General features: G+C 35.8%; 1 protein-coding gene across 11 annotated transcripts in view; it reads left to right on the forward strand.

Moving 5' to 3' along the window:
- LOC131698846 (tight junction protein ZO-2-like) overlaps nucleotides 1–12,323 on the forward strand; it is a 45,593-nt gene that overhangs the window by 10,370 nt on the left and 22,900 nt on the right. Inside the window, exon 1 of one of the 11 annotated variants that reach the window (XM_058993337.1) lies at nucleotides 3,244–3,549. The exons of 4 other annotated variants lie outside the window; for them this stretch is intronic. In XM_058993337.1, the coding sequence (XP_058849320.1) occupies nucleotides 3,490–3,549 (60 nt within the window). In that variant the 5' untranslated portion in view covers nucleotides 3,244–3,489. 6 more of the 11 variants (XM_058993387.1, XM_058993345.1, XM_058993402.1 and 3 more) reach the window with 6 other exon arrangements.

Here is a 12,323-nt window from a genome sequence, read left to right on the forward strand (position 1 = left end):
GTCCAATTTGTGTTCACATTAGCAGAAGTATTATGGGTGACCTTCAGAGAGTGGATACAGCATACATAATATTGCATGACTGATACAAAATTAGAACCACCTTTAATATGTAGCATATATTTTGAATCAATGCTGTCCTGGTATGTAAGATACATTGTGACCATAGTCGTGAATTACATGATGTTGTGTTCAATTGCAACATGCAGTCTGTGACTATACCTTTGAAGTTGGGAGAGATAAACAGTTTGACCTAAATAACTTTCAGAAGTGTTGAGGACACTGGATAAATATACTAACAGGATTAGGCACATTTGCATTGCTTTACCAAGACAGCAATGACCACAACCTTTAACATTAATTTGTTTGGATAGTCGCATCATGCGTAAGGGAAAAGGGGTAGCAACTGACAATAGAGCATTGTTATTTTTCCTGGGGTCGGGAACGGATGCATATTTTGGTGATAGCAATGTGCATTTACAATTGTGTTGAGATATGTGACAGTGTGTTCATAAACAAAGAATAAGAACAAAGTAATTTACTATCGTATATGACAAGAACCACCATCACTGGGTTGAGACATCTGAGAATTCAGGCATGTGCTGTATTTTTTAACTACGGTTATAATGTGATAAAACTAAAAGCTGTGTCTCGGTTTATGCAGTTCATTGTCGCTTATTTCAAACCTGTAGCAGTTGACTTGTAAAAACAGCTGAAATTTCACATGGAGATGACATCTGATATAGCAATTAAAGGTGCTTCAAGCAATCCCTTAATTGAGACTGCTGTCTTTTCCTGTCGGCAGTGAAATGGTGCCACTGTTCATGTGTTTGTGTTTGTTTTGAAATATTTAAGGAGCCTGTCAAGAGAATAAATGTATTTTATAAAACCACAAAACTACAGTCAGAAACTGGGTCAATGTTGGCTTTGTGATAACTGGAGTCACAGTAGCAAAGATAAAGGGCAGATAAAGACTGTTCTAGCTCTATAATCAGGGCCCATCTTTATGGCTAATCCAGGGTAGCACCAGGCATTTTTTTTATGTTTCTAGGTGCTTAAGAGCAACTTTGTAGTAGTGTGCCGGGTCAGAGTTATTGTAACCAATGCATTGTTGTTTAGATGCGCTTTGTATCATTTTCGCTTTCCGTCATTGAATATATGATACATTTTCAAACTGTAAAGCACCCCTCAATCCTCAATGTACAGTAGCTCTCAGCATCATGACCAACCTCTTTCATAAACCAGTGTAACCATTCACCTGTCCTCCTGCAACACTGCCTCCAGTGGATGTGGGAAATACTGCACCACATAGAACAAATGTTACAGTGTTTAGACAGGATTTTGAGTTTTATAAGGATACTTTTAAACTTAAAAAGACGACTGACACATAAAAGGATCCAAAATAAACCTAAACAACAATAAGAATCTATCGGTTGAGACAGATGTTTAAAAACTGGTGTTGCTGCTGATTTTATTGCAAGGTTCATCATCCACCCGTTTCTTAGTTTTGTTAGTTTGTTTTAATATGATCTGCTACCGGCAAATATTCCCTTTTCCACCAATTGGAGAATGGCAAATAAAGTTAATGATGAAAATCTAGTAGTGCATCACGCATTTCTGGACACTGAATAAATACTGAATGCTCTGTTATAAAGGGTGGAGGGTACTGCAATTGAAATCAAATCAATGTAACAAACCCCACAGATTATAATGGATTTGCACTATATTAAATAAATATAATACCACACTACTGTAGGGAGGTTGCAGTCACTGTATAATAGTGTCAATTAATTGTTCATTTGACTGTACTACACTATCCTATCTTTACTTAAGTTTAACTTACATTTTTCTGAATCACATTTTAAAATAAGCAATTGGCAATCTGGGTTGCGTCAACTGAAATCTTAAACGTTGTTTCTAACAGTTGACGAACTGCACGACATTACGTCTTCCACTCATCGTTGTTTTCAACAGTGAATCGCCAGAAAATATTTTCTAAGGTGGTACAACAGTATTAGATAGATTCTGGTTGAAATGTACTGTTTTCAAATGTCACATTGCTTAAATATGCGTTTATATGGAAATAAACGATTAGGCAACGTTATACATGAAAATCAACAGATTTATTTTTTTTCTAACATTTTCGCCGTATGCAAATGTTGTTATTAGTTAGGCAAAACATTACATTTACAGGCTGGTGTTGACCAATTTTCTTAGATGAAAGCGAGACAATACCCCCTTGTGTTTTAGTTTATCTGTGTACACATGTCATAAAACTTTGCTACATATTTCCACTTTCGACAGTCACAGAATTGTGGTGCTAACTTAGCAGTTTATGTCCATTGGTTTATATTTTATACAAAGTGTCATTCTTTGTGGAAAGCAAATGTATCAAACTTAACACGAGGTTGTAAGTATGTATCAAATCTAATGAGATGTAGTCGGATGGACGCTCTAGTTAAACTGCTTTTTACTATAAAAAAAACATTTTATTAAAATATGTTGTGCCGCTATTTGTTTAATGTAACCGTAGTTACAACTGACATGTTTACTTAAGTGGAATATCGGAAGCTGGCAGCAATTCCGTTAGTGTTCAAGCCTTTACCCACTTTTAAAAGAAAGTCTCTGTGAAAACGACGACCGTAATTATACACTTTATTACTATAATATAATGAGACTTAGTGGAACGATTTTCGAGTTTGTTATAAAACCAGCACCGTGCTTTAAAAATACTTGCATCGCACATTTTGCGTAATTTATTTTAATTATGAGAACGATGTTGACAAAGCGCAGCACGCTATCTCGTTGTTTTAAACTGGCCCAATTACTGACTGTTTTTCTCATTCCAGAATTTTTCTGAAACGACTATATTCATGTAGGATAAGTCAGTTCAAGAATATTCTATATTAAAACAATATAAGTAGTTCAATTCACTTTGTTTGCTTAGGACATTCACAGAAAGGACACAAAGTAAATCAACGCAGAAACCCCACAACCTTGCTGGAACTTAAGAAAAAAATGTGGGAGGGGTGAACGCCAATTTTTTCCAACTTGATGTTAAAAACTTGATGTGCGAAATAAATGTACAACAGGCTGTAAAGAAATTACTTATGTATGCCTCAACTGTATTAATTATATTTTGTTATGTTGACACGTTTTAAATCTATCAATAATAAAGTGCCCCCTCTCCCCTCACCATTTCTCCCTATGGTACATTCCTAAAGAAGGTTTCCTTAGTTAAGTTTGTGCTCCCAAGAATAATGTTTACAGCTTTCTCTGGATTAGCAGAATTGTTTTGAGGAAAGACACTGTATGGGGAAAAAAGTAGACCTCAGTCAGATTTTTTGTTGTACCACCGTCAAAAATCACGAATGTTAAATTTCAACGTTTGAGGCTAGTATAAGAAAGGGCAGCCTCTTACTCAGTTGTTGTCTCCGGATTCTTTGACGATAAAAGAAAGATATTCTTTTGATCTATTCAAAGCGCAGGAGGATGCCAGTGAAAGGAGAAAGGGTGGTTTACGCAAGCAGAAGTGTATCACAATTGTTTGGTGTAAGTACATGCGATTTCTTTATTTCGTCGTAATAGGTCTGGTTTCACAAATACCTCTTAATTGCATTACAATTATTTCAGTTGGCTATAATGAAAAGTAACATGTCCGTTTTTTTTAAATTATTATTATTGTTGGGGAATTAAGTTTCGGTACATGATTACTTACGTGGCTTCTTGTTTGGAGGTTCACATAAAGTTTCGCCATGTGCCCCGTGCTGGAATGTAACTCCTTCCACCTGCTGACCTACTTCTTCAACAATCAGCGCAAGGCACAGCGAAATACTGTTTGCAAGATAATTCTGCGTGTTGAGTTCTTTATAACATTAATAACGCGACGTGTATATCGAGGTTGCACTTTTAAAATGTTGGTTGTAAAAATAACAAATGTACACTATATTTATAGAAACACATAATCCACCCCTCTCCCTTGGTTGCAGGGTCAGTTTACATCACAGTGTCAGAATTAGTCAAGGGGAGAGAATACGTATTTGGGATAAAGGACTAGGATAAGTAGTTTAGTTTTAAGTGTTTTTTAATTTTTATTTAACCACAAACATCTGATGTATCATTCATGACATGTGCTACAACATAAGTAGGTGCTTTGAAAGCGATGGGTGATAGACTCTAAAACATTCTTTTGGATCCCCCTCCTCTTCGGGCAGGAAAGGGTGGCGCTCTACAGCCAGGTAAAGACTCACGCTGTTCTAAATCGCACCTTTGGGAATGGGGCCGGGGCTGTTAATTGTTAACTACGTGAGTATTGGTCTAGTCCACCCTTTTTCTGCGGGGATAGAGTCTTGTCGTTTGCACCATGAAATGCATTTTTTTTATGTTGACTCTGCGGGTTTGCACAAACCACCCGCATCTGTCAGCTACACGAGACATGCACTCAGCTATTCCAAATGTAATTAATCCCACTATTTCACCGTTCTGCGCTCTGCGGGGATCCCTGTTGGAACATTCCAGTCTTGAAGCGCGAGGTAACGTGTGCGTCGCCACAGCAACAGGTGTTGCAGGTGTTTCTATATGCCTGTATAAAAACAACAGTAGTTAAACAGTAACAGTTGGGGTTTAAAATATGAATATAAACGTGGCTACCCTTTTAGGCGACATGAAGAAAACACAAATGCATTTGAGTGTTGTAGTCCTCTCTGTTCATCTGTTCTTTAATCTTAAAAAGTAGTGTAACTAGTGACCACAGCAGATCAGTCAGCGTGAAGTCTCTTGAGTAAAAACCTGAAGTGACCTCTTAAAATCAGAGGTACCAGTAATCTCGTTTGGCTCATCAAACCCGGTTCACTTGAAAGCTTTTGTTATTTCCAACCATGTGCTTAATTATTCATTGTGTTACAGCATGATAAAATAGGACTTTGCTATTGTTTTTTGTTGTTTTTTTTTTTTAAATCCACCTGCACTATGTCTATGCAAATCTATAATTGTCCATCTGTGTCTTTAATATGAATTTTTATTGGGTTTACTTTTAGAAAAAAAAAAACATCTTGCCTTTCTGTTCATTTTGATAGATGTGTGTGTTTTATTTATCTATCTATCTAATTCTGTATATATATATATATATATATATTTCAATGAATGTGGAAGTTCCTGATATCAAAGGGTGGGCCTGTACAAGATTTGTGTCTAACTGCGTAATTTCCTCTATAAATGTTTGAATTAAAAAAAAAAAAAAAAAGCTAAACAATACTGTTTTACATTCTCATGATTTGGCCAAAGTAGTTTCAGATATTGAATCAGCACCCCTCTGAACTAGTTTTTATTCAGGTTTATCCCCAGCGATGGGGATATAAAGGAGGAGCCGTTACAGACTTTAATGCAAGTAAGTTCCACATATTTTTAGCTGTGTGTTATGAATTCCAATTGTATTGGAATTGGGGCTTCCTCAGTTGAAATTCTAGAAGGTTCTGATTAAGGTTATATCTTGAACGGTTTGCCAGAACTTGGGGAACCTAGCATAGGGTTTGCATGATACGAGTGATGGCTGTGATTTTGGTTTTCCACTCTGAAGATTAATCATATGATAAAACCGACACAGGATAATTGCAGGAAAAGTAAAGTTTACAGTAAAATTCCTTAGATGAAAATTGTTACAGCTCGCTAAGTATAATTGGGACAAAGTAAGAACATTTTAGGAATTGGCCAACAGCTTCATAAAAAACATATGAAACCACTTAATAATTCAAGTTTAAATTAAGTTGTAACACAGCGATAAATGAGATGTTATAATAAATGAGGCCGTAACTTATTTTTGTTCAATTGCTTCACTGGAATTGTTTCTTGTTTTTTGGAATGCCTGAACTCTTTATACAAAAGTCTTGTTGCTTAGCATTTGAAACCTTGACTCTTCAGACTTGGCATGAGTTTCAGAAGGAAGTGTACTCTGCCCTGGCAGCACTTGCAGCTAATTCTCAGTCACGTCAAAGTAAAGGCCTGAATCAGGCCCATTCTACATTTTATTTTATTTTATAATTATTTGTGCCTTGTCTCTGTTTTTGTACACTGAGGTTGTCATCCTTAGAGAAAGTCAAAGTAATTTAATATGGGATTTACGGTATTCATTGGTGTGATTAGGGAATAAGTTACTATCCCATGACGAATGAGATTTCCTGTTGGTAAATTTTGTATCCTAGATGCTAATCACAAAACTGCGAGGCTCTTCCTGCTGTATGGGTTAAAATACAAATGACTGTAACTTCAGTCGAATATCAGATGCCTAGTAACCCAGGAGGGATTTTCTTTTTGTTTTGTTATTTGTTAGTGAAACTGTACCAAGTAAAGCTGTTTTGATTCTTACCAGAAGGTCCTGTCAGCATGAATACAGGTTCTGGTTTAAACAGGAAGATACTTGAATTCTGTCCTGCAAGAAACAGAGATTCCCCCCCCCCCCCCCCCCCCTTTATTATGGTTTTCTGCTTTTTATCCACCAAACAAAACTCTACTCTCCAGCTGTGGTAAAGGGATATTACTGGATTATTTATGAAGGTTTCAGAACTGATTCAGTAGCATTAGGCTGCAGGATATTGTATTATGAGTTTCCCTTTCAAAGAGTGAATCAGAAACTTCCTTTCTGGGACAGTAAGAACAATGGACAAAACAATTGACGTAGCCACTAATAAAAAGAAGGATGTTGATTTAGAACAACAAGTTAGACTAATATATAAATAAACATTGCATTCACTGCTATTTTATAGTACAGCCCCCAATATCTATGCTGAGCAATGTAAGTTACCAACATTTGGAAAGTTACATGTTATAAGTTTCAATTTCAGCTTATTTTTGTATTTTCCCTGGGCGATGAGCACAGTCATTTTATCCTAAGAGTTCTCTGGTACTCCTTGAGAGCACCAGCCAAAAAAACACTTAATAGCTTGCGTTTCTGTATGGCAGTTTAACAGTCACTCAGTTAAAATTGTTCACATTTTTAAACATGTTTTTATAAAGTAACCATTTTACAATGCTTTCGATAATTCAAAAGGGAATACATGTTTCTCCAATATAAAGACTATCAAAATAATTTAGGGTAAGGTCAGGGATGTGAGGCTGTCTTTCTTTTGAGCATGTTTTCCTAAAATATCATAAGTTGAATAAATGTTAATGCTAGTACAGTAAATCCTTTATGAAGTTTAAATATACCTATACAATTGAACCCATCCGTGCATAAGTCCCATCACTTTACTATTTTGGTATCCTTAGTATTTATCATTTATAAATTGTTACATATGGCGCCCCACACTTCTCGTTTTTGCCTCGTCATTTATTGCCCTACACTTCTTGTTTTTGTCTTGTCCTTTTATGTAGGGCTAGCTGTTTTGGAACAGGTAACTCAATTGTTTGTGTTGGGAGGAGTAGCTTTTACGAGTCCCTACTGCCATTTTAAGGAGAGAATTGAACAGGAGCTCTGGCCTTGAGCACATTTACCTATGAAAGCAACCTATATCCATGATCGTATTACCATGAAGCGAGGTACAATTGGCTGAGCTGTAGAAAAACATGGGCTTGGCTGCACCCACAAGCCACATTTAATTACTTTGCAAGGGATAGTGGGATAGGTTGAAAAATTCACTTTCTTTTTTTTTAAAACAAAAATGTAGCGATCCAGAAAAGAGTTTTTCATTGTGTTTTTCTCACAATAGTATTTACTCTAGAAAAGCTTTGAATTCTGTTGCACATTGGAAGCGACAGATATTAAAAATAGGTGAAGGGTCTTTTTGTCCAAAGCTGCTGGTGAAGGAGTCAGAATATATGCTTACCTGAATACAGAGCTCCAAAATGGCTGTCCGATTCCAAGACATGGTAAGACTTTTGTGTTTTATCCTTGGATTTAGGCAAGGCTTAAGTTGTTGTTTTAAAGCTGTTTACATGGATTACTGGCAGACGCTAGAAGGAAAAAAGTGTAAACTGATATGTTTTATATGCGGTTAAAGTGTTCTTTGGGGTGGGGAGGATGTCTTTGAATCAGCATGGAGATTACAGTAAATTCCCCACAAATCTCCCTGTTATTTGAGATATATATTTATATTAAAGAGTAGTAAAGTAAGAATTGTTACTTCCTAGACTTTTACTAAACATGGTATCCTGTATTTAAATTGTTTTCACCATAGAGGATGCAGGTTTTGTGTCCCAGTGAAACATTTTAATGTTGTCAGTAGCTGAGAGATTTAAATGTTATTCCTTGTGTAATCCCTGTTTAAAAGTAAAATAGCAAACATAAGGCACAGACAAATGACGTCTTGATTTATTTCCTTAGTACACCACAAAATAAAATAACTTCTAGGTCCGATGAGCATGGATTTACAAGCGGTGTGGACTCATTTTCAAATGCTGTTCTAAATTCTAATAATTGTTTATAAGTACAGGCTGTCATAAATGTGTCAAAAGTTACTGAAGTTAATATTGTCCATAGAAACCAGAGTCTAAATGAGGTGATTTATGAATCATTGCAAAGCTTTCAAACCATTATGTCCACTGATTTTTAGCCAGCCTCTGTGTAAGATTAGGGCATGTGTACAGTGAGTAATTGAATTTGGTAATGATTAAACTTACTGTGACTTGCATACACTCAGGAGAAATTACCTATTGAGGGCAGCAGGGAATGTTAGTACAGAGTATACTATAGTGTTTCTATAAAACACCTATTGACTAATTTTCCCTATGCAAGTGAAACACCTCTTGCTGTGTGAGGACCAGTTCATTTGTAATGGTAGTTTTGGTTTGTGCTCACACTTGTCTGCCAGTAACTCTGCTAATAGACATCTTGAACAGTAATCAGGGTTTCTATTGAGCACAATTGATCTTGGTGACTTTGCTGTAGGGGTGATGGTCTCCTGAGAAACCTAATCCTAGGCTCTCTTTTGTTGATTAAAGCTAACCATGTCACAGAATTGGATTAGACTGTAATCTAGTTGAGTTAAATGGCTTTCACTAATAGTTTCTGTAATCTTGTTTTTTTAGAGAGTTGTAAAGGCAGTAAAAGTTGCAGTTCATTAGTGTTCTTTTTATATGTGCAAGTCATTGAAAACTAGATATTTTAAACATAGCAGTAAAAGCACTCTAAATTAAACGTGGAACTAAATGCACTGTGTACTAATCAAATATTTAAGGCTTGCAGGGTTGAAATTGCACATTTCCCAGTAAGTTTTGCTCCTTTTGTTTTCCGTAAGGCTTGTTGGTACACGTCGAGTTTGTGTTAAACAGCAGCATGAATTCCTGAATTCTGTTAGTACTAGTTACTTGTTCAAGTTGGCATTACATTCTGTTTTATCAACACGTCATACCCTAAACCACGTGGCATTGACTGGGTGTTTGTTATACCTTTACTACTGCACTGTTTTTCACTATGTCTGGATTGGTTTTAAGTCCTGAAGTTATTCATTTAGTGTTGGAAATACTTCTGGAGGTGGAGGTAGATTTTATGTAAATGTGTGTTTTTTGTATTAAGAGATCAGCAGTAACCTTTGCTAGCTGTTTTTTTTTAGACTGACTGCCAGTACTAACCCAATATGCCAAGTGTAGCACAAGCTCAGGGCTGTTCCATTGTACTTTGACCCTGACCTGGAGGACCCACAGTTCAGTGGGGCGTCTAAACTTTTGGTAGTGTTAAGACAGTAAGTAGTTTATTTAGAAACAGAATATATTCTGTTTGAAGCATTATATTTGTAATCAGTCTACAAAGTTCAGATGCTTTTAAGCACTACTTGTTTCACTTGGATATTAGATTTCGTGTGTGTGTGTATACAGTATTTAATGTATATTATTTATTTATTTATTTATTTATTTGTTTACCTTATTTAAGAAAGGTTGTATAAAGCATTTTTTAATTCACCTCTTGAATAAGATACAAAGTTATGTGTGCTGCTTGATTTTAGATTTTACCCACATCCCTTAGATCATATGTGCAGGATTAAGTTGTCTAACATGCGATCTTATTCAACCCAAAGTCCCACTTGTAGATAGGAACAAACGCAATGAATAATAAAATAAACATGTTTTAGTGGTTTCAAAATATGTTTACACTTAGTTATATTTCATACTGCACTCTGTTATGCTTGAGTGCTATGACTAATAAAATAACATGCAGTTAAAGCTTTCACTGAATCTATCCAAACTTTGTAGTTCAGTACTCGTACAGCTAGGAAAGCAACCTTTCCAGTCTTGAACTCAAGCACTGCCATATATGTTGTTTAATTTTGAGCTTGGGCGTGCAAGCTCAGCTTCAGAAATCTTTCAACTGCAAAGGCAGCAGTACTGCAGCTTAGTTTGCAGTCCTAAGACCAAAATTAAATCTAATATATTGAGTGCTGAAGTTAAAGATTGGAAACCGTATAACCTTTTAAAGGTTTATAGCCGTAATAAGAAATGGATAGAAAAAATGTAGAAAAGCTTGGTAAACCACAATTAAAACCGTGTGTTAAATACTAAGAATGGTCATCTTCATAACTGCCATTTGCCATGGGATGGATTAATCTGAATTGTAGGTGAACAGTGTTTTTATTCAGTTAACCAGTTGTATAATGTATTGCTTGTTCATCTGGCAGTAATGTTTTAGTGCAGTATGCTCATTTAGTTTACTGATTGACAACAGTCATTTCTTATTATTCTGGGAGTGTAATATACTGTTTCCTGCCTCCCGCAAAAGGCTTTCTATTTAAGTGGCCACCAGTGTTGTGGGCTATATTTAGAAATGGGCTGTTGCCCTGTAATTATTGGAGGCTGTAGATCATGAGCTTTCTTTTTTTTATCCAGTTGTGGATATTGACAGCAGGATTTGTTATGTAGGCCAGCATTGTATTAGGATTACGTAAAGGCAGATGGAAATGGATGAATCGCTGGGTTGTGGACGAGTCCTGCAACCAGACGATTGTTGTGACTATGAAGACCGTGCAAGCACTGCAGAGGAAATGGACGCACACCGTGAAAACCCTCCGCATCTTCAGAGGTTATGTGAGTTATTTTTAGTCAAGGGCTTTAATCTGTTTTCAGCTCTGGCTATTTAGATTGGAAAGAAGTACTCTAGTTCAGAAAAATGTGCTTTTGATTATTTTCATGTACATTTTTTAGCAGGTTTTCCAACATTGGTAAGGTGTGGACAACACCAAGCTGTAGAAAAACACACCAGAACTGAGGAGCATTTAAAAAAAAAAAATGAACTTTTATTCTGGAATATATATATATATTATATATTATAATCACACACATGATACCATTTTTATCTTTAGTACAAGTTTGTTGTTTCTTGGCACTGCTTGGAAAGTAAATGCTCAAAAGGATGTTGTGGCTTACTTTTGCAGAATGATACAATATGTGAATATATTATTGTAATATTGGGTTTATACATTTTTATTCTACAGTTTCAAATTAATTGACTATTTTATTAAGAAAGCTATTTTTAACACAGCACTGAAGAAAGATGCCCTGTAAAAAAAAATAAAAAAATAAAAAGACATTTTATTAGAATAAAAATATAATCCTCTCATTTTTTAAAAGTTTACATTCTAGTATTTGAAACTTGTGTTCTTTTTTCTGTGTTCCTCTGTTTCAACAAGCTTGGTGGGTTGACCTGTAGCATTGTTGTTGTTGTGTTCACTCATTTATGGAAATCAGTTGAACTCCAAGAATATAGTTAGCACACATTGTACAATACCTACCATTATTTATGAAATACTTTTTGACTGAACTTATTAGCATTAAATAAATGGGCATTGTAGTTGGAGTAGTTGTTATTTTCTCTATTGCAGAATGAAGAACAATATGCTTTTCAATGTGTACTGTTATTGCACTGCGCTGGTATTTAGTGTGTGTGTGTGTGTGTGTGTGTGTGTGTGCGCACCCCCACATGGGACATACTGTTTCTGAACCACTGCTGATAGTTTTCTTTTTTTTTTTTTAATATCCAGTCAGTTGACGGGACCTTGGTGTTCTTCCAAAAATGTAATACCTGTAATCCCAGTTGAAAGATTCATGCATTTTACATCTGCTGTCTTAAAGGGTAGTTTTTACATAGCAGTTGTTTTCTTTAGTATGGTAGTGTTAAGTTCCAGTACCTCTTCATAAAGGAGAGCGTTGACTGTGAATGCTGAAGGACTTTGCACAAAGTGTTTCCTGATCACACTTAATAGAAATGCAGACATTTAAATTTCTGTGTTCTCCATGTTGAGGAGTCATGATACGCTTTTCAAATGTCAACATTTTACTGTGTGACTGGCAGTCACATTTACATGTTTGCATATATCTAGAGAAGAGCTTGTCCAGTTGTGATGATG

This window comes from Acipenser ruthenus, chromosome 2, assembly GCF_902713425.1.
Source record: "Acipenser ruthenus chromosome 2, fAciRut3.2 maternal haplotype, whole genome shotgun sequence".
NCBI classification, from domain to species: domain Eukaryota; kingdom Metazoa; phylum Chordata; class Actinopteri; order Acipenseriformes; family Acipenseridae; genus Acipenser; species Acipenser ruthenus.